This window comes from Eimeria tenella, genomic scaffold (genome assembly GCF_000499545.2).
Source record: "Eimeria tenella Houghton genomic scaffold, Eth_scaff48, whole genome shotgun sequence".
NCBI lineage: Eukaryota > Apicomplexa > Conoidasida > Eucoccidiorida > Eimeriidae > Eimeria > Eimeria tenella.
This window is the reverse complement of record NW_013543388.1, coordinates 13,225-33,560: the sequence shown is the minus strand read 5'-3', so window position 1 is coordinate 33,560 and position 20,336 is coordinate 13,225. Positions and strand designations below refer to the sequence as shown.

At 53.2% G+C, this 20,336-nt stretch overlaps 4 protein-coding genes across 4 annotated transcripts; 2 read left to right on the top strand and 2 right to left on the bottom strand.

The window, feature by feature from the left end:
• Positions 1-1,001: 1,001 nt before the first annotated feature.
• ETH_00001320 (uncharacterized protein) lies at positions 1,002-4,253 on the top strand (the record flags this gene model as incomplete). The annotated part of the gene is made up of 7 exons (XM_013377200.1): positions 1,002-1,568; positions 1,807-1,998; positions 2,185-2,251; positions 2,448-2,549; positions 3,161-3,284; positions 3,575-3,672; positions 4,081-4,253. 7 exons carry the CDS (start codon positions 1,002-1,004, stop codon positions 4,251-4,253), a joined length of 1,323 nt encoding a protein of 440 aa, XP_013232654.1.
• Positions 4,254-4,555: 302 nt separating this feature from the next.
• Positions 4,556-9,677, bottom strand: ETH_00001315 (uncharacterized protein; the record flags this gene model as incomplete). The annotated part of the gene is made up of 8 exons (XM_013377199.1): positions 4,556-4,675; positions 5,157-5,262; positions 5,608-5,713; positions 5,920-6,094; positions 6,716-6,871; positions 7,081-7,137; positions 7,365-7,630; positions 7,952-9,677. 8 exons carry the CDS (start codon positions 9,675-9,677, stop codon positions 4,556-4,558), a joined length of 2,712 nt encoding a protein of 903 aa, XP_013232653.1.
• A 1,751-nt stretch (positions 9,678-11,428) lies between these two features.
• ETH_00001310 (Apicomplexan specific protein, related) lies at positions 11,429-16,824 on the bottom strand (the record flags this gene model as incomplete). Its single annotated transcript, XM_013377198.1, has 12 exons — positions 11,429-11,509; positions 11,748-12,250; positions 12,420-12,701; positions 13,032-13,199; positions 13,342-13,578; positions 14,018-14,195; positions 14,474-14,558; positions 14,756-14,931; positions 15,141-15,268; positions 15,488-15,558; positions 15,744-16,097; positions 16,511-16,824. 12 exons carry the CDS (start codon positions 16,822-16,824, stop codon positions 11,429-11,431), a joined length of 2,577 nt encoding a protein of 858 aa, XP_013232652.1.
• Positions 16,825-18,398: 1,574 nt separating this feature from the next.
• Positions 18,399-19,647, top strand: ETH_00001305 (uncharacterized protein; the record flags this gene model as incomplete). The annotated part of the gene is made up of 3 exons (XM_013377197.1): positions 18,399-18,927; positions 19,089-19,243; positions 19,474-19,647. The coding sequence occupies 3 exons, from the start codon at positions 18,399-18,401 to the stop codon at positions 19,645-19,647; spliced, it is 858 nt and encodes a 285-aa protein (XP_013232651.1).
• Between the last annotated feature and the right edge of the window lie 689 nt (positions 19,648-20,336).

The following is a 20,336-nucleotide window of genomic DNA, read 5'->3' as shown; positions in this document are numbered from 1 at the left end:
GTGCGCCTGCTGAGGTTGCTGTTGCCGCAGCTGCTGTTGTTGTCGCTAAAACTGAATCAAGCTGAGCTCGTCGGCGCAGCAGGAGCCAAGGAACGACAAAGGGACCGGTAGAAAAAAACTGGAAACGGCAGTACTTGCAGATGCTGCTACGTTCGATGTTGCTGTTCCTGCTGCTGAAGAGAGCGCCGCCGCGACGCCTCAGGACAGCGCAGAGCACAGATGATGGCCTGAAGCCTTGTAGCAGTTCATTCAAGAATCAAAATGTAGATATAACGATAAAAGCAACGTCACGAGGCAACAGCAGTGGCAGAAGCCTGCCTTCTTCCGCAGCAGCAGCACCACCCCTCCGCCAGCTGCATCAGCAGCTGCAGCGCAGCAGCATGGCAGCAACTGGAGCAGCAAGAATACACGCTTGAGGGGATGAGTCTGCAACAGCATCACAGTACAAGCAACATTAGCAACAAATTGATTTTTTTCTGGCTGATCATTAGCGGCAACAAGCCGCAGGAGTCTGCTGTGCAGACTTTGGGGGGCCCGTCTTCCCTAGGGTTCGTTCCCAGTGCTCAGAGGGAGGCTAGAACGTAGACAGAATAAGGCCCCAGGAAGCGGCAGCAGCAGCATCAAAAGCAACAGTAACAGCAGAAAGAGACAGCTGCTGCAACTAGAGCAGCAGCATTGCTCTGCTCCCGAATCCAGGCAGTCTCCAGAAACGTGATAGGGAACACAGTATCGAAAGTCACGTCTCTGCAGACCTGCAGCAGCAGCAGCAGCAGCCTCCAATAACAGCGCAGCAGTACCACCCCATGGAACCCACCATCCTAGCGTTCCCACCCCGCCATTCTTAGCGCATCAACAGCTGCAGTTGCAGCGAACGCTGCAGCAGCTACTGCAGCAACCGCTGCAGGAGGAGCAGCCACTGCAGCAGCCGCTCCAGCAGTCACTGCAACAGACATTGCAGTGGAAGCTAAGGATATTTTCCGTGCAGTGACGGTGAAGGTGCAATGGTTTTGCCAACGGCAGCGCACGTCGTCTTCGTGGGGGGCTTCAGAGCCCCATGTTCCGGTGCCGCATCACTAAGGCGGTACATTGTGACAGCAAACATAACAGCAGCAGCAGCAACGGCGCCCAAAGCTCCACTCGTGAGAAGCTTCTGCTGCAGCGAAACTGACTTGCAACGCCATGGATTGAACCGGAAGGACCTGCTCCTTGCATCGGGACTTAGCCGCAGAGGCGGCATGCAGCAAGTGCAGCAGCAGAAGCAGCAGCTGCGGTGGCTCTGCGCGAATGCAGCTGCATCTGGGCGAGCTGCAGCAGCAGCAGAACTGCCGCTTGCAAAGGTGCTATGGCAGCAGAGATGCTTTCTGCGCCGCTCCTTCTCGTTGCAGCAACGAGGCAAGCACAGTAACGCCGCTCAGCAAGAAGATCCACTTCCTGCTGCAGCAGCGGCAGAAGCAGTCCCAGCAGCAGCTGCTGCTCAGCCGTCTCAGCCCTCTGAACTCAGTGCTGGAGTCCACGAGGCCCCAGAGCTGCCTCCCCAGTACCGTGCAGGCTTTGCTGCACAGCCGCCTGTGAGTTGCTTTTGGCTTTTTGGGGCTGCTCAGGAATATTGGCGGCTGCTGCAGTGGCTGCAGCAGTTGCTGCTGCTACTGGGGCCGCTGCTGCGGACTCTACTTGAGCTGCGTTCGTGTTGCTGCTCCCGTAGATCCTCGTGACAGCGCTGCTCTTTGCTGCTTTACGGCATCAGTCGCTGTCGCTGCAGAGTTGCAGGAAATTGTGCTGCTGCTGCTGCTGCTGCTTCTGCTTCAGCCACCACCGCCGCCTCCGACTCGCCGCTGGCGCACGTGGATGAAAGTATTGGTGTTTGTGGTGATATCGGTTTCCCCCGTCGTTGCTGCCGTTCTTTTGTTCAAGTCTCTGTTGGTGCAAAGGCAGGAGCAGCAAACGGAAGCAGCTCGTGCTGCAGCAGAGGAAGACGCAGCGCTAAAAACGGCTCAGCAGGTGAGGCTGCAATAGCTGCGTGTGCCGTTTTTGTTGTTTCTACTAGTGCAATTTTTGTTGCAAGTTGCTCAGTTTATTTTGATCCGGAAGTAGGGGAAAGGAAGAAACAGCTGCAGAGACGTGAAACAGCAACAGCAGCAGCAGTGGGGGAAACAGCCTCGTTCTTGCTCTGTCTGGTCGCTGCAGATTGTCGCCAACTCCCTGTCATGCATCTGCATAGCAGGAGGCGCAAAAGATAATCGCATTGTCTCAAGTGCGCTGGAGCTGTTGCTGCTTCTGCTGCTGCTGTAGCTGGTGCTATCTGGGTTTCTGTATCTTATTGTCGACTGTGTCTGCGGCTGCTGCTTTCATTGCTGAAGCTGCTATAGCTGCTGCTGTTGTGGCTCTTTTTAGAATTGAGGTTGCAAGCTGCCGCATTAGTTGCTGCTTCTGCTGCTGTTGGTGTGCAGCAAGCGTGGACCCGCACCTGCCTGAGAGTAGGGTGCTGCGTCTTCCGACGAAGAATTTAGTCAAAGGCATGGAGAATAATTCCTTGACATATCTAGTGGCGGGTGGGGTGAAACTGTTTAGTGTTTAGTGTGCCTTCTTTCTTTTACTTGCTGTGTCTACGTCCTCTCACGTGCTGCAGTATCCCTCCTGTGGCGTTATTTTTGTCTCAATTTCTCAAATATGCTGCTTTTTTCCTACGCTTTTCTTTCATTCACGTCCCGTTGTTGTGTGCTTCTATTTCTTTGTATCTTCAATGTCATGTTGTTTGCTCCGTTTTTCACACAGCTTCGCATTCTGGAGCTTCTTATGTGTTTGTGAGGAGATATGTTCTACTGCTTTCCTTCTGTCTCGTCAGTCCGGCAATCTGTAGAGTTGTCTGTCTGCTCACTTGCCTGTCTCTGTTTATATTTGCTAGCCTTTGTAGCTCTGGAGCTGTTAGTACACATGGCTGTGCAGTTTTGTTCGTGCCTTTGTGGTTGCTTCATACTTTCATTTCAGACAACTGCTCTTGATGTATTTTTGTGAGCCTGTATCACAGTGCTTCTGCGCCTTGTGGGTTTATACATTTCCCTTCTTTTCTCTTTGCTTATCATTGCTCGTCTGTTAATCTTCTTTGTTGAGCTTTGTCGACTGCTGCATCTCTTTCCTGTCCTTCACCTTGTGTCTCTTTTAGGTGAACGCAGTTCCTTCAGTCTACCCTTCAACTTCATTCATTTTGCCGTTAGTGCCTCCAGCGATCTCTTCGAGCAATTCAAGGCTGGAAATCCCCTTTCCCTGCTCTACGTTGATACGTCTACGTGAGCTTTCCATCACGACCGGCAGAGGAAATTGCAAAGGCAACAGAAACAGCAGAAGAGGCGAGATCCAGCAGCTTGGTTGGTCGTCAAATGTAAATAGTACTAAGTGGATGTGGGCCGTGACGTTCACAATAATGAAGTGGTCATGAATGCTGTTTCGGGCGCACTCAATGCATATGAATGTATATATGTATATGTGTACACCAATGCGCGTACTTCATGGATTCACATATTTGTTTCACTAAATACACAGCGTCCAAGTTTGTATGTTCCTTGTTTTTCTTCCTCAGGGGAGACAGTGTGCTCTTGACAGGCGTCGCTGCGGTGGTTGATTTGGATCCGTACAGGACGCACTACTGGCGAAGCTCATGGTCATCCTCAATACCAGGTACGCAAATGCGCAGGAATTTAGAACGGAATTGTTTTGTAAGCATGTTTTTACGTCAAGGCGTGCGTATATACGCCCAGGGATCTTTGCTGCAGTACCAGGTTGCAGGGAGATTTAGCACTGAAGACTTGCCCTGTTTACGTGTTTATCTTAAGTGCTGCATTTGCTGTGGTGTCCCTGCACAAACGTGGGCATTAATACGCGTTTCGTATTAATGCCCACGTTTGTGTTTATCAGGCGTGCGCGTAGCTGTGAGAACACTATGTAGATTTTTGTTTATGCAGCGTACGTCTTTGTACCGTGATAGTCGACTGTATAGCGCCTAGTTTTCTATAATATGTACATGTATGTGCGCGAACGTGCGTGCGCTGAGCTTTGTCTCATTGTTGTGTGATGTTTGTGCTTTAGGGGGTCGGACAAGCGCGGACTACAAACTTGTCAAGTTTGTGCCCAACTCAATAGCCATAGATTTGGGGCTGAGGGGCCCCGCAAAGTGGCGGCCTATCCGTCTATCTCGCTTGATAACACAGGAAAACATACAATGGAAGCTAGACAACGCCCCTCCTGCCCTCATATCCTAGCTTAACTGGCGCTAGTGGCGCTTACAGCGTTTGGGGCCATCAATGAGATGGGCAGGGAAGAGTTATGAGCTTTATGCTTTAGTTACAACTTAGTTTAGTGTCTACATTGTTCTACTTGCCCTATATAGGGCTCTGAGGGCATTTGGGGGCGGTTTAGCCGCCCAATTTACGGAGCCAACTGTCTTTCTGATTTGTCTTCTTGGATTGAATTTGCGAATGCGTCGGGCATTGGCATGTTTTGTAGCTGCATTTGTATTTGCACTTTAATTTGTATGTGTGAAAAATTTGTTTGCTGTATTTTCTCACGCCCAAGAAGGGTGGCCTGGAAGCAACAGAGAGTGGGACGCCACCAACAAACTAGATGAATCCTCGTCGGGGGCGTAGGAGAGGCCTCTCCCGTTACGCAGGGACCGCCCGATCTCCTGCGCATACATAGCAGTGCGGCTACTTTAATGGCTTGCAGTCGGGTTATACAGTCGGTGAAAATTAATCTTGAACACCGAGATCCCATCGTTCACGCTGTCCCACTCGGGACCACTGTGCGTACGTGCGGACGTGCATGCTTCGTGCATGCTTCTTCATTGTAAGGGATTGAAGTCAGGAGTCAACCGCAACCACAGTAGTAGAGCAGAGCCAGGTCATCGCTCATCTGTAGTGCTATAACGTAGAATGTTTGGCTGCATGTTCAGTGGGCCTCCGCGGCGCTGTCCTCGGGCGTTTGCCTTTGGCGTATGTGTCAATGACCATTGTCGTGTGGCATCGTGGGTGTGCGTCAGATGCTGAGCCGGTTCGTGCTTCATGTTTGTTCTTGCGGTGGCCGTTTCCCGTAAACTACGAGGTGGGCAAAGACCGGTGTGTGCTTATTGTTTAAAGTTAGTGATATGAACCGTCGCTCTAACTTACTTGTATTATAATGTGGGCAGTGAACTGCGCGTGAGAGGCGGGGAAGTGGTGGACAAAGTTCGGAAGGGCTCGCAAGTGGATGTTGGGATAACGCAGGGCCAGGAACCTGAGAGGGCAGGGACTGCACGTGGAACTTTTTTGTATCAAGCGCAGCTCACGCATCATGAGTCTTCACTTTGCCTTGTAGTAAATAAAACTGGAGTACATACTGCATAAGTGCAAATTATATTTTGCCTGCACCAAGTGTGCGGTGTATGTGCTTGCTGGTGTCCTCCTGAACTCTGCTTACCCATGTTGCCTGAACTTCTAGAAGTGCGCTGCAGCTACACCAAGTGAGGCTAGAGCCTTGTGATCATTATGGCGCAGCAAGACTTCTTACGTTGACCGTACCAGAATGTATCACTGTTAGTGAATTGGGGCCTTCAAGCTGTTAGCTCGGGCATCTACTCACCTCGCTTGTCTTATGGGGATGACGCCGTCGGCTGTTCCGTGGAAGAGGCTGGCACGCTGGCCTCGCTGGCGCAGTAGCTGGAAGGTCATGTCAATTCTATCTTGCACTGAAGAGATAAAACTTCGTGTGTGTGAGTGATGACACTAAGGGCGGCAGGTGCACATAGGATGTGCGTGAGCAGTTACTCATGCGCTTGTGCGAAGTGAGCCCTCTACAAGCTGAGCAGGGCTGCTAGGGCCACATATCCATGGCTTGACAACCCATCGTTGCATAAGCAACATAGAAGAAGAGAGCTGTTAGATACGGGCTGACCTATTGAACGAATGGTGCCTGTGAGGGCATCTGGATGTATGCTGAAGACGTCTGCGACAGAGAGCTGTGGCAGTTCTCCACGAGGCACTATTCGAAGCACCAAGGGCTCAAAGAGGGGTCGCAGGATAACGCCGAGGCGCAGCATTAACTCCCCAAAGTATGGGTGAGCAACTGTCTACAGCATGAAGATAACCACGGCAAACCCGAAACAGCCACACAAAGAAGTCCACAAATAAAACCTATGGCACGGTGCGTTGCATAGGCATGGTTACGCTATGCTCGTGTCATATATCGCAGTGGGGACAGCTATGCCGCGAAAATGCCGCACTGGCGAGGGTCATGCGACTCTAAACAGGACACGCGCATATTTGTAAAGCAATGCCAATCCCGGTGCACGTGAACTGCTGCTCGTTTTGACCATAGGATGTGGGCACAACCTCACGAAAACACTGTATCCACGTTCGGATTGTTTCGTTAAAGGGTTCGATCAAGCAGGCATGGTCTAGTGGCTATGACGCTCGCCTCACACGCGAGAGATCCCGGGTTCGATCCCCGGTGCCTGTAATTTCCTACACGTTATGGGCACGCGGTTTGCCAATTAGCAAAAGTGCAACCTAGCGTGGGCTCTTTGTCATAAACAACTTTTATATAACGGTGTACAGCAGAGCAGTAGTTCTACGTAGCTCTGTGCTGATTAGTCCCAGCAACAGCTGGGAGTTTCTTTGCTGTTTCACAGTGTGTTTACTTGCATAATGCTTTAAGAGACTGATGAGGCTTTGGACCTGAAAGGGCTTACATGTGCCGCTGGGAAGTGGGACGCCGTGAGGATCCTCATGGCTTGGCGCTCAGACTCGAAGTAGGCTGGAGCCAACAGAATGAGAGTTGTCACAAACCCAGCCGGCAACATCTCGCACAGCTCAGCAGCAACGAGGCCTCCGAAGGAGTGCCCGACCTGCAGCAGACTCCGAGCAGCAGGACAGCTATCACTTATCCGTAACTTTCGGCTCCAACCCTAGGAGGAACCTTATGTACCTTTAGTAGGCTTGTTCTATTGGTCGAGTACAACCATCTAGTGCAGCCCAAAACAAGCAGTTACGTGATTGCATGTACATGCCATCATTTTTGCCAATGATATTGATGCAATTATAACAAGTTACTCACCAAGTGCACAGAAGTGAAGCCGTTCGCGACAATCACATCCCTAAGGATCGCCTCTGCCTGAGAAGAACCACACTGTGCTGTCGCACAGTCCAGCAGCTACACAACGAACGAGGCCAGCTACCCACCGAAGACAGCTGGCATCCTGTATCCAGTGAGTATCCCGGAAGCTCCAAGCCGAGGTTTTGAACTGGTGTTGGCTTTTTACACGCTTTGGGCTTAAAGCCAACGCTAAGAAGATATCAGGGAAGCAAGAGGCCACTGCTTCTGTCAGTCCGGAGGCACACCTGTTCTCTTCTGGAGTAATTCTGCGTTGATGAGACTGCGGCGCTCTTCCCGTAGCCTAGAAGATCCACGCAGTAAAACGTGTACCGCCACCGCTCCTGGGGATCCTCGTCATGGGGGGGGAACTGCCCTAAAACGCCCCCATGATGGGAAACCCCCTTACGAGCTCCGTTCTCCGAGTCCGGGAAGAGCACGCGGATGACATCCGCAAAGAAATAGCCGCTCATACATATCCCGTGGATAAGAATCACCTTCTCGGGACCATCCCCTGAGAAACGAGGTGCATATACAGCAGAATAGATGGGGGGGGGGGGCCCTCACAGCTCCGTTAGTTGCTTAACAAATAGAGGGCGTGCATTCTTTTTCGTGGCAACGAGAATAAGGCAAATGGGGTTAGGAGAGGGCTGCAATTGCGTGTATTTCCTCCTCCAGGCACCAAAAGGAAAAAAGCTGCGCAGTACAAAGAAGTCTGCCATGTAACATTACGCAGTTTGCCGTCGTGTGTAACATGCACAACGACGTCCAACAACGACACCAGCCACAACAGAATAAGCAGCAGTATCCCATCCAGCAACAGCTTGCTGCTGACCAACACGGCTGTAGTGGAGCCTCTGGTGTTGATTACAAGGAGCTTCTGTGCTGCGCTGGTGCTGCCCCGAGGACCGTTGTCTGTTGCAGTGGGCGCAGTCCACAGTTGCCTTGACCCTGCTCAAGAAGTCCACGGCCACTTCCGCCACCTCCAAAGCCCGCACCGTTTCCGCGTCAGGCAGCGCCACAGACGGAGTCGCACAAAACGGATGCAGCAGAAGAGCAAAGCCGTCGTAGGGGGGGTCCAGGGGTGACAGCCGCTGCCGGCGCCCCACCCTGTCTCGCCCACGGCCACTCCTCTGGCGGCTCCGCCGAACTCGAAAGTTCACAGCCCCCTTCCACCCCTCCCCGAGAGTCCCAGCAGCCCCGAGAGCCCCCGATCCTGATGGCCCACTGACACGAACGCGTCCCGCCCCAGAAAGGGGGTCTGGGGGTGGGGCCTGCAGGCTCCAGCGTGCGCTGCAGCAGCCGGCGCGAGTTGAAAAGTCCCAGCGACTAGCCCGCGCAGCCAGAGGCCACTGACATGCGTGGGGAAGCAAAGCCAGGCAGTCGCCGCTCAGCTGAGACACTGCAGCGGCTGCTGCCTCCCCAGCAGCTTCCGCATCCGCTCGTGCGTCCTCAAAATGACAGGGAGAGGGGGAGGCCGGGCTGACCCCTGAAGCTCTGCAGCTGCTGCTGCCCAAAGCCTTGCTCGGCAGCAGCAGCTGTTGTTCAGGCTCTTCTTGCTGCAGTCTTTGTGTCCTCGTTGTGGACAAAGTGCCTTTTGTCAGCCTCTGCTGGGTGAATGTGGGGGATAGTGAAGAGGTGCATTGGCGCTGTGCTGCTGCCTCGCAGCAGCTAAATGCCTCTGCTGCTGCTGTGGCAGCAGCAAGGTGGGGAGAAGGTAGGGGACTGGACGAAGGGGGGCCTTCTGCCGAGTTCGGGTTTGGTCGTTTCCTATGGCGACGGTGAGAGGCCGCGCGGGAAGGGCTGCGCTGCCGCTGCTGCTGCTGCTGCTGCAGTGCAGCAGCGGCAGTCTTCCATATCTGCCCTCGGCTGCAGCGCAGCCCCAGCAGCCGCTTCCACCCCCACCAGCTGCGGGACTGCTCGTGCTGCTCTTCTGCTGCTGCTGCTGCTGCCTCCAAGTCGGCCAGCAAAGGCAAATCCCTCAAGTCCAGAGACCCAGAGGCCAGCAAAGCACACACATCAAGGGGGTCGACTCTAAACCCTTTGTGTTCCGCCTTTTGTAAGGACCCCGTGGGCTTGGGTGGCCCCTCAGGGGCCCCATGAGGGGCCCACTTTGCTGGGGGCCCTCGAGCGCTGGGCACCTGAGGTGGGGCACTTTGAAAAGAGTTCTGTTGAGCAGCTTCAAAGGTTTCTTTTTGATGTCTGAAGGCCTCGCCTGCCCCGCAGTGTTGCCCCTGAGATGCTGCGCGAGCCCGGGCAAGTTGGCACAGGGCCAGTAGTTCAGACTGGGATATAGTGCGGGCTAGCATTTTCTGGAAATTCAAGTTGATGGGGAATATGCTGAGTGCATTTGTGAGGCTCTGAGGAAGTTTCACGTATTCGCACTCAGTATTTGCTTCCTTGGTATTTTCAGAGGACCCAACGTGGGCCTCCGCCTCGCCAGTCTCAACCACCTGAGAACGGCGAGAAGGAAGCTTTACTAGTTTCCAGCGACGGAGCGTCACGGGCACAGAAGGAGAGGCACCTGAACCGAAGGGCGAAGGGAACAAGAATGTGTGCATTCTTACTAGGATCGCCCATTGCAGGTCAGGCAGTATGAGTCAAGCATGAATTAAACTGCATCGAATTAAATATAAAAAATCTTGGTATGACATCACTTTATACAATCTTGAAACAATAACAAAAAATCAGAAGCAAGGGAAGCACCAATGGACCATGGGGACCCTTGCATACAGACCACCACTACCGAGCGGGAAGCCAGGATCTGCTCTGCCTCATTCATGAAATATTGTCTCTAAATACACACTGGCAATTAAATAGCAGATGAATATTAAATTGTGTATATTTTTGAAGACTATCTCCACTTTTTACGCTCGTACCTTCGAGGAAGCGAGCAAGCCCCGACGTCAATGGCGCCCACCGAAGTCGCGTAACATGCTCCAGTTCCCTCCCCTAATCCTGAGAATAAAAACACGTTCTCCCCATTTAATTATTGAAATCAACATTTCAGACACTATGGTTATTCTGGTTTATCGTATTTCACAGGGCCTGGAGGCAACGGCTTCCTGAGACGGGCATTCCCGGTAAGAACATTTGACCCCACAACTGTCTTTAGACACAACACGAAGGAACAATCCTGCTTTGCTTTAAGTTCAATATGGCGAGAAAAGTATTCCGGTGTAGTCCATTAAACAGCGAAAAGGGAAAAGGGTCGCTTTCCACTGCTGCTGCAATGGAAGTGTTACAACAGAAAATTCAAACCAGATTGCCTTCGACTGAACATCTCTACCCCGCAGTCGCTGCCTGCGCTGCAACATCAGCTGACATATGCGTCCATTTCACATCTCAGGAAAGAAGGCTGAGGGGATTAGCTAGAATTGCAGCTCAAAGGCCTGGGGGAAAATTCCAGAGAAAAGCTGTAACTCTGGCTGTTGCTGGTATTTCTCAGCTGGCCAGGGCTAGTGGTGCCGGCAGTTTGTGGGGGATTTCACGGAGTAACTTATTAGAGCCCAGAAAACTATAATAGACATATATGCTGTTTCCGTGGTTTCTAAGGCGTTCCGCCTATGATTTTCTTGATTGTGCTCAAACTAAGCAGAGGGGGAGGTAACGTGCTGACATACAGTGCGACCACGACGAATTAATCGCCTGAGTTTGTAGCTACATTCAGGTGTATTCTGTAGAGGCCCTGTTACTGTGTTTTCGCCGTTTGTTGCAGCTTTCATTGTCTTAGAACATCGACGCTTCAGCACTAAAAGCTCGAGTAACCAAGCAGCCTATCGAAACGCTGCTTCGGCTCTAGTATTCGAGGTTTGATGGATGTAACCCTATGTTTGTCTCTGATGTTTCCCAGGAACTAATTATCAAGACAAGATTTGAGCCTCTGTATTGCTGCCACACTGTTGCAGCAAATCTCCCGTTCGTTACCAAGGTTCTGTAGCCCGTTCCAGTTATGGCTTCAACACCTACTAGCCTCTAACAAGAGTCGCAGCAAACTAAACCCTAAGCCCTAACCCTAAGCCGTTTGGTTCAAACCCAAGGCTTCTGAGGAAGCGACTTAGGTGGAGTCCTAAACATATTTGAGGCGTGTCCTCTGGGCTTTACAGCAGCTGAAAAGAGACGCTGCTGCATGCAGCCAGGCAGCATGCTTATGCTTATCTGCATGCTGCCAAACAAAAGCCTTGCCTCTCTTGGGAAATGATCTAGCCAGAGCTAAGCATGCCTAATTATTGCATGCATTACTGTGGAACCTTGGCTAGCCTCGCCTACCTCAGGCCTGCCGCTGGAGCTTGTCAGTGCAACTCTTGTTGTCTTAGCCGGAAACCCCCGAGCGGTTGGTGTAGGCCCGAATGCGTGGGACGGTGTAGGTGGAAACCGCCTGCTGGCGTAGTTGCTACAGAAAATTGCAAAGACAATTGCACACAAACGACTCAACTGCTAATGCTGCTGTTGCGGCTGCTGCTGAAGCAAATGAAAAACGAGTTTCCGCGCGACTTTGTCATTTAGGTGGCCATTCTGTGCCATGGGAACTCAGTTATAAAGCTCCGAAAGTTAGCAACTCAGCATTTTCGCAATGAAGAATTAAGAGTGTAATCTATTCCCTGCAGCAGCAGCAGGGCAAATCCCCCTACCTGGTCATGCGGTGTCTGTGCATTGCGTGTCGGAGTCATGCATCCCTTCAAGTAACTGCCAAGAATGCATGTATCGGCTACCGGCTCTATCTCCTGTTGCTCATGGAAGCTCCGCGACCTCCTTGCTGCTGCTGCTGCAGCTGCTGCTGCTGCTGGGGGCGGAGCGGGGCTGACCATAATGTCTACTGGCGCCGGGGCTTCTGAATCTGTGTAACGAATACTGGGTTGTCTGGGGCCGCAGGTGGGTGCAAAGCAGCAGCCTGAGCTTGGCGGGGTGAGGGGCTCTTCCGCCGCAGCCCGTTCGCCGTAAGGGGGCCCCCTAGGGGCCCCCGGGAGGGGCCCGCATTCCGCAGAGGTGGGGGCCTCCCAGGTCGAGCCTTGCAGATAAAAGGTGTTAGCATCCTGCACGGGTTTGCCCTCGGTTATGTACACTGTGGGACGCCCGTCTTCCCCATTTCTTGTGAAATTCAAGACCACGGGAGAGCCAGTAGGGGTGCAGAGAACTGGGAGAAACGAAGCAACAATTCACAGCAAAAGCAAAAAGACTATAAATTCAGCATTTGCAGCAGTCACCCACAAACAGCCAAACGCCTTCATTACCCACTGCAGCAGGCCAGCACGCATGCACTCCATTGCACATTTACTTAGAAGTAGCAACTGTGGCTGTCTCACCAGCCTTAAAGTCTGTGCCCGCCACTTCTTGGTTTGTTGGCAAAGGCCGGTTGTGCACGAGCACGTCATCTACGTAGACTTCCACATTTGTCTTCGGCTGATCCCCTTGCCCCCCCTCATCAGCCACGTAGCGAATCTTCACGCGGGGCTCAGCAGCAGCAGGGGCAGCAGCAGCAGGGGCCCCCTCTCCAGGCAAAGGCCGGCCAGGCACACTTCCAGGCCGTGATGGAGCAGGCCAGGAAGACCCGGACACAGCGTGCGGCTGTGACGGGTAACGAGACCCTGCGAGACAAAGCACAAGGCCACAGACAAGAAGCCCCTTGAAATTACAAACAGAAGCAAAACAGAAATAAAAAGCTCACATAACCCCATATGCATGCATGCATGAAGCCTTCCTTGCTTCCTGGGAGCCACACAGAACGGAACCGTAAGTGAAGAAAACTGTCACTGTAGGCCTCTGGGTGCAGGTTTCTGAATTTTGGGGCCGTGGGTGGGGATTGAAATGCCTTAAGCCCCTCGTTTTGTCCCAACAAACTATATATCTTAATACTGCTTTCACATCTATGTGTCTCGTTGCTGTTTACGTGGAGCTACATCACGTAGACTGCGCACAAGTCGGGGCCACGGTGGAGTATCTGTCAACGCCATGGCCACCCGCTGTCGTCTGCACAGAAAAGTCGTCGCCGCGACCTGGCTCAAAGCTGCTTCTGTCCCGAGGCCCCCACGCGCTTCTGGGGGTAGAGAAGCACCCGCGGCCTGAACTCCCGTCCCGCGTTGAGCCTGAAAATGCAGCAGCAGCAGCAGCAGCAATGCACCAACAATGTCCACTTTCCCCAGCACGCTCTCCCCAGTAGCTTCCCCTATGAACCTCCAACAAACGCTGCAGAGGCCTTCGCCTTCTATGCTACTGAGGTATACGTACAGGCCATGTTTGGGTTTTGTCGTCTGCGGTAGGGAGGAAACACCTGCGGCCCCAGGGGGTAAAATTCATATTTATTTTCTTCGGCATCAAATAGAGTAACCCCCTCTTTATTAGAGCGACAGGGCGCAGGTCGAGGCGCGGGCCGTGGCACAAAACAACAAGGAGTGCAGGGGGTCTCCAGCCCACCCCCCTTGGGTGCTGGGTAGTACAGCGGGCCTGGAGGGTACTCTACAGGGGCTGAAAAGGCAACATACATTCAAGAAAAAGATAATTCCACGGTAACACAAACATTTTTTCAACAAAAGAGATGTTTCTCCGACAACGCAACTCTGGCGCTTACGTCTACTTATATGCAGGCAACAATGACGAAATGCATAAGCATGCAGATGCATGCACGCATATATGCCTACGTATAATATAAATGCGTGCACATATATTCATGCATGGGCTCAAAGCTTGTTTTCGCCGCAAATTCCACTCAATACGGCTACAAATCGAGTCTTCTTGCTGAAAGCTACTGATGCAAATCATAGTGTCTCCTATGCGTCTGGAATTCTGTAGTGATTCTTGATAAGTGCATGCGTTCAGTTCTCCTTTATGAATGGCTAAAGGCCCCTCGCGTGGGCAAATACCATATTACAAGTCTACAGAACGAAAACCAAAGAAACATTATCACCTTCAGCCAAAGGCCGCCGCATAGGATCGACATTCCACAGAGCAAATGGATCCAGAAAGGCGTTGTTAGCTGCTGCAATTTGCCGAGGGTCTATAGGGTGTTTCGCGGGCCGGCGCAGCTTTGCTCGGGCGGTGAAGTATTTGTCGCCCATTTGGGCCATGTGCAGCAGCAGCTGAGTCTGCAGAAATGCAAAAGGCAAGGAAGCCACAACAAAATGTAGGAAAACTAGACAAGAAAAAAAAAAGATGCAGTAGGACGGGGATATGCAAGAAAAACCAGGAAACGAAGGCATGCGGAAGGATGAAGAGATAAGTTAGTCACTGGCACTTGTCTGGGATCTGTCTGTACAGGTGAAATAAAAGGGGTGGGATGGCGGGAACTGGTCAAGGAGATATGTGACAAGTGGACAGCTGCAGTACAGCGTGTAGTGACACCCAGACGGGAGGCACTGAGCACCTGTCGCAGCCTTTGAATCAAACTGGGCATCCAAATCTTCACTTTCTCTTCCGTAGAAATTATCCAGCAAGCGGCCACTAAAGATCTGCGCAGGAAGAACAGATCCCCGAAAGAAATAATGTTTCAAAGCAAAACCAGGAAACCTAGAAATATACAAGAACGGCAGCTACACTAGAGACGCGCATGCAGCCAGCAACAAAGACACATAAAAGAATAGCAGATATACTAGAAATTCGCATGCAGCGGGACACATAGTGCTGCTGCTTCCAGTGCCTATCTCACTCAAACATGCTTGTGAAAGTCTGGACATGTGTGGGGCCCCCCTCTTCTACAGCCACAACGAAGGGGCCCAGGCTCATGCAGAGGCTGGCGAAGGCCGGAACTGCTGGGCCCGCCAAAAAGTTGTCCACTTCTTGGTCTACCCACAAAATTCGCCGAGAAGGTTCTATGCCAGCTTCCTGGACAAATTCAAAAGGGAAAAAGGAGAGAGAAAAACAAAAGAAAACGAGAATGAGGTGCAAGCAAAGCAAACACAACCAGCCCGTAACTTGCACAGTTCCGACACAGAGAAATTTCAGTCAGCAAGGATGCATTCTGGAGTGTAACGATGAATTCTGGAGTGTACAGACGCCTCGCGGCTTCTTTCCAAAAGCTCAAAATAACTCACTTCCGACATTTTAGTGAAGTAGTCAGTTGCATACAACTTAATCAGTTCGCGCCCCGTGGGGGCGTCAGACCTCTGCGGAACAGAAGTTCCTTCTAGGCATTCTCTCATGCGAGGAATGAGATGGTCAACTGAAAAGACAAAAAAGCATTTAAAGCATTTAAAAAGACAAGCCGAGAAACAAATTGAGAAATCTGCCAATCTGCAAAGTTGTGAAAGGATCGCGACAAAAAAGAAATGCCAAAGATGCCCAATGAACACAAAGTCTGGCAAGGAAAACAACAAAAATTGGTCAAGGAGTACATATTGATCTGCTACTGAGTCAGACAGAAAAAAATGTGAAGGCTCACACTTGTACCCCAGAAACTCTTGCAGATCCTGCAGTATGGCATTATCTTCAGCCACCCGTTCTGTCCTCAGTCTGCAGCCACTCACGAGGGGTAAAAGGAAGAAGAATGAGAAAAGAAAGTATCTTTTTGGCTTTCAATGATGGTCAAAGACATGCGTCAAGGGCTCTGGACTGCCAGCCAGGAAACTGGCTAGCTAGCTAGCCAGCTGGCTAGCCAGCTAGCTAGCTTTCTGGGGTGGTGGGTGTGTCGCAGTTACTTCTGGGTCCAGAAGATGTGCTCGATTAGCACGGGCATCCACTTGTAAAGGTTTTCTGTGTCTGCACTTTGGCAGCAATAGCCAACGCAGGCCTTTACGTATTTGGCCACGGCTTGGCGCGTGGGGAGGCTCTGAGCCAACGCCAAGTAGCTCTTTCCGAAAAGAAACAAACTCGAAAGAGAAGTAATTCTGTCTGCTCTCTTGCGAGCCCACAGCAGCCGCAGCGCCTCCTTGTCAGCCCGCAAGTCGGAAGGTAAGTGCAAGTCTTTAACATCAGGATACATTTCGTAAAAGTGCATTTCCGACATTATGTCGAGAGTCTTCCCGCCCAAAACTATCAGCTTTTCGTACAGCCTGAGAAGTGAAGACAGCCGTGGCACACACTACTTAGCTACACATGATATGCAAGACAAATAATTAATTAAAAATAATATAAATTGGCATTAAAAGAATGTAAATAAGAATAAGACTGCAGCGGAAACCCGGCAGCCAGCCCCCTCAGGATTCGCAGAAGTGCGAATTCGTGGAAATGTGTTTATATGCATGCATGTAGGAGTGCATGCAAATGCACAAGTATGAATATTCATTTAAGTCTGTTAAGCTGAAACTGCGCCGTTTCCGTTTGCAAGCATTTGCATGCGCATTCTATAGCTCTGCATGCAAACACCGTCGCCAGCAGCTGCAGCCAAAGCCCAAATGGCCGCGATCAGCAGCAGCAGCAGCAGCAACAGCAGCAGCAGCAGCAGTTTGGAAGCTGGAAAGCGTACCCGGGCCCGCCATTGGCTACGTCTGTGAAGCAGGCTTCGAAGTCTGCAGGCGGGAGCTCGAGAGGCAGATAGCCAAACCAGTTGGCGAGGTCAAACCAAGTGCAGCAGCGGCGGTCGCTGCAGACTTTCTTTGCTGCTGCGCGTTTGGCTCTGGGCCGCTCGCTGCGCCCGCCCAGGCTGTCCGACTCCGTCGAAACTTCGTCGGACTCCGTCTCAGAACTTGAATCATCGCCGGCAGCAGCAGCCAGAGCTCTCTCGGCTTCTCCTTTGGGGCAATTCCGCTGGTGGCGGAATCCCTCGGCGTACACGGGCATAGGCAGCAGCAGCAGAGCCTTTTTCCGGTTTCTGAGGACTTGGGCAAAAGCTGAGCCCGCGATCGGCAGCAACGCGCCGCACTCCGGGCCTGCTGCAGCCACTCCCAAGCAGCTCTGAAACTCCAGATGAGATAAAACAGAACTTGAAAGCCTTCTGAAGTCTTTTCAGCCCTTTCAGCGAGCCGCTGGACGCAGCAGATCCCGCACTTTGACGCATACAGCGCGGGTACCGGTGGTCGGCCGCGGCCCGCCCCGGCGTACGGTGCTGATCTCAAGGTAAAAAGCTTCTCTGGCTCCCTTTCTTCAGCTTAAAGGGAATAAAAGGGCTCAGGCAATGTTTAGTTTTCTGAAAATTAGGTTGATCTCCCCCGGTTTGCTGGTAAATCGCTTGCCGTCTTCTCGCGCGCCGTGAGGCCTCGGGCTGCGGGCGGTCAGCGCGCAGGAACTGATCTTGTCCGTTTTGTGGTTATTTTCGGAGAGGTGTCTGCCTTATTTAAGACACAGACCAATATTAAATGAAATTAAGGGGGAAAGAGCACCAATTAGCCACAGCAAAGCCCCCAGTGCCTTCCTCCCGCAGGCTCCGAGCCTCAGCCGCAGTGGAGGCCACGCCCAAACTGCCGAGGAATTCTGCCGCTTGTTCCTGACTGTACGAACACTTGAACCTTCGCATTTGCAGAAAAACAAACTATAGTTTTTGCATGATAAATAAAAATACTAGTGTACCATTTGCTGGCAGAGACAAACAGCAGGGCGGGCAGCAGCAGCAACTACCTGATGGCTCTGTCGGCTGGGCTTAGGGGCCCTGTCCGCCGGCAGCCCATTTAAATGATTCTAACTCCACAGCCCCAAAACTGCATGCATTAATTGGCATTAAAGTGTATTAGAAGGCGAAAAAGACTGAATAATCTCGGAGGGTGAAAAGCCCGCGGGTTTCATTTCCCTGTGTAGCCTCTCCCGCTTGCCTTGGGGCTTCTGGCCCGAAGGCCCCTGCCACTCTCACAGCCCTTTGTCTTGCTGCTAACCCTCAAAGCTGCAGCGCTTCGGCCTTAACAGTCTTCGCTTGGCAGTGGGGGCCCCCGGCTGTGGCTCCCGCGTCCCCTTCCCTCTCCGTGGTACAGCAGCAGCAGCACCAGCAGCAGCAGCAGCAGCAGCCGTTTTAGCAGCAGCAGCAGCAGGCCGCACTGCCTGCCCCGCAGCGCCCCTGTTCCTAAGCAGCAGCTACCCCCTGTAAGCCTGCTGCCCGCTGGCCAGCCCCGCTGCTGCTGTCTGCATGCAGCACCACAGCAGCAGCAAAATCCTCATCGCTTTTTGACAACGAGTGGTGCAGGCCACAGATGGCCTCTCGGGTCTTTCCTTAATGCCTTCGACATTGCAGCAGCCAAAGCCCCCTGCGGCTCACCAGACCAAGAGTTTAGGGTTTAGGGTTTAGGGTTTAGGGTTTAGGGTTTAGAGCTGGGGCCCCATGCTACGCTGCGCAGCCCCCACAAAGCCTAAACTCTCCCAGCAAAGATGAAGACAAAAACCCTCATGAGCCACAAGCCCTAAAGGCTGCTGCTGGGGGGTCCCTCGCCATGCAGGGCCTCTGCCACGCACTGAACCCTGTGGGGGCCCCCGGGGCCCCAGGGGCCCCCAGTACCCCAGGGGCCCCAGGGGCCCCCAGTACCCTAGGGGCCCCAGGGGCCCCCGGGCCCGTAGGGGCCCCCAGGGCCCCCAGCTCCGGGGGGGCCCTAAAGGGGAAGACCCCGGAGGCCCCCCCTTGGGCGCATTGGCTGAGGGGCCCCCATGGGGGGCCCCCTACGGCCACGCCGGTCCTGCATGCATGGAGGGGTTTGCCATGGAGGCCAGGCTGGGTTTGTTCGCTGCCTTTTGCTGCTGCTGCTGCTACTCGGCGGCAGCAGCGGCAGCAGCGGCAGCAGCAGCAGCAGCTCGAGCAGCTGCTGCATGCAGACCAGCCAGCGAGGCCAGCCTCTCTAGAGGCAGCCAAAAAGATAACACAAAAGCAGAGACCCTCCCCATTCAGATCTCGGGGGCTCCCCCCCCAGGGGGGCCCCCGGGATCTGGGGTCCCCTGGGGCCCCCGGGGGCCCCCCTGACAAAGGAGGTAATTTTTGCTGCTTACTTTAGGGGGGGCCCAGGGGAGCCCCGGGGCCCTCCCATGTAGTACAACAACCCCACCCCACACTTGCATGCAAACATGCAAACATGCATGCATGCATGCATGCATACAGTCGCTGCTGCAGAGTTGCTGGTTTGCTGCTGCAGGGCTTCAAGGACCTGAGGGACGTCCGTGGGGTGGCCCCTGGGGGGCCCCCCGCGTGACCGCCGGGGGCCTCTTGGCCTCGCAAGCAGCAGCAGCAGCGCGACAGAATTCAACTGATGAGTACTTTTGGCAGAGTGTGGCAAATAGGACGGTGGAGGTGGGCTTTGGGCTAGGGTTTAGGGTTTAGGGTTTAGGGCTCGAAGCTAAGAGTGCGGGCCTTTAGTAGGTGGGGGTTCCCTGTAGTCTGGTGTGCTGCACTTGAAACACGCGTCGCCGCTTCTACTGCAGCAACTGCTGCAGCAGCAGCAGCAGCTGCTGCTGCTGCTGCAGCTGCCGTTGTCGTCTGCATGCAGGGATGTTTGTGGCTACTGCGTCTCTTTGCTGCAGCTGCGAGACGAGCTAACAGCAGCAGAGGCTGCGCTGCTGCTGCAGACCCTAAGCAGAAGTCCTTGCTGCTGCAGCAGCGAGCAGTTTGCTGCTCTTCTTGCTGCTGTGATGCCGCGGCTGCAGGTGCTGGCGGATTCTTTTACTTCGGTGAGTGCAGCAGCCCCTGCCAACTAGGGTTTAGGGTTTAGGGTTTAGGGTTTGGGGTTTAGGGTTCGGGTGTTGGGCAGTGCGCTACTCTCCAGCAAGCTTATTGCTGAAGGCCTAAGCGACCGCACTTGAGGGTTTAGGGTTTAGCGTTTAGGGTTTAGGGTTTAGGCAGGAGGGGCTGCAGACTTCACTGGCTGGGGTTTGCTGCTGCTGCTGCTGCTGCTGCTGCTGCCTGCAGCTGCAGCTGTCTCAAGTGCTTTCTGCTGCTTCAAGGGCCCCCGCAGTGCTGCCTCCTTGCTTTTTCGAATTTGCTGCTCGCCGTCTCCGTTTGCTGCTTGCTGCTGGGGAGTTCCAGCAGCCTTTTGAACTTGCAATGGTTCTGAGTGCTGCTGCTAAGCTCAAGGTGAGCAGCAGCAGCAGGTCTTGCTGCTGCTGTTCCACCAGTTCCCGCCGCTGCTGCTGCTGCTTTTGATCGAGTTTGCGCTGCTGCGGCGGGGAATGCTGCCGGTCGCGGCGCCAGTTATGTTGCTGCTGTTCTTTGGGCTGCTGCTGCTGCTGCTGATGCTGCTGCGGCAGGTCGAGCTGCTGCGGTGGTTCATGGCCATGCTGCTGCTGATGCCGCTTTTCTTCGTGCTGCTGTTTCTGTGTTTGGTTCTGCTGGTGCTGGCCCTTTGCGGCTGCACTTTTGTGTCCTTGGCTTCTCTGTGTTTGCTGCT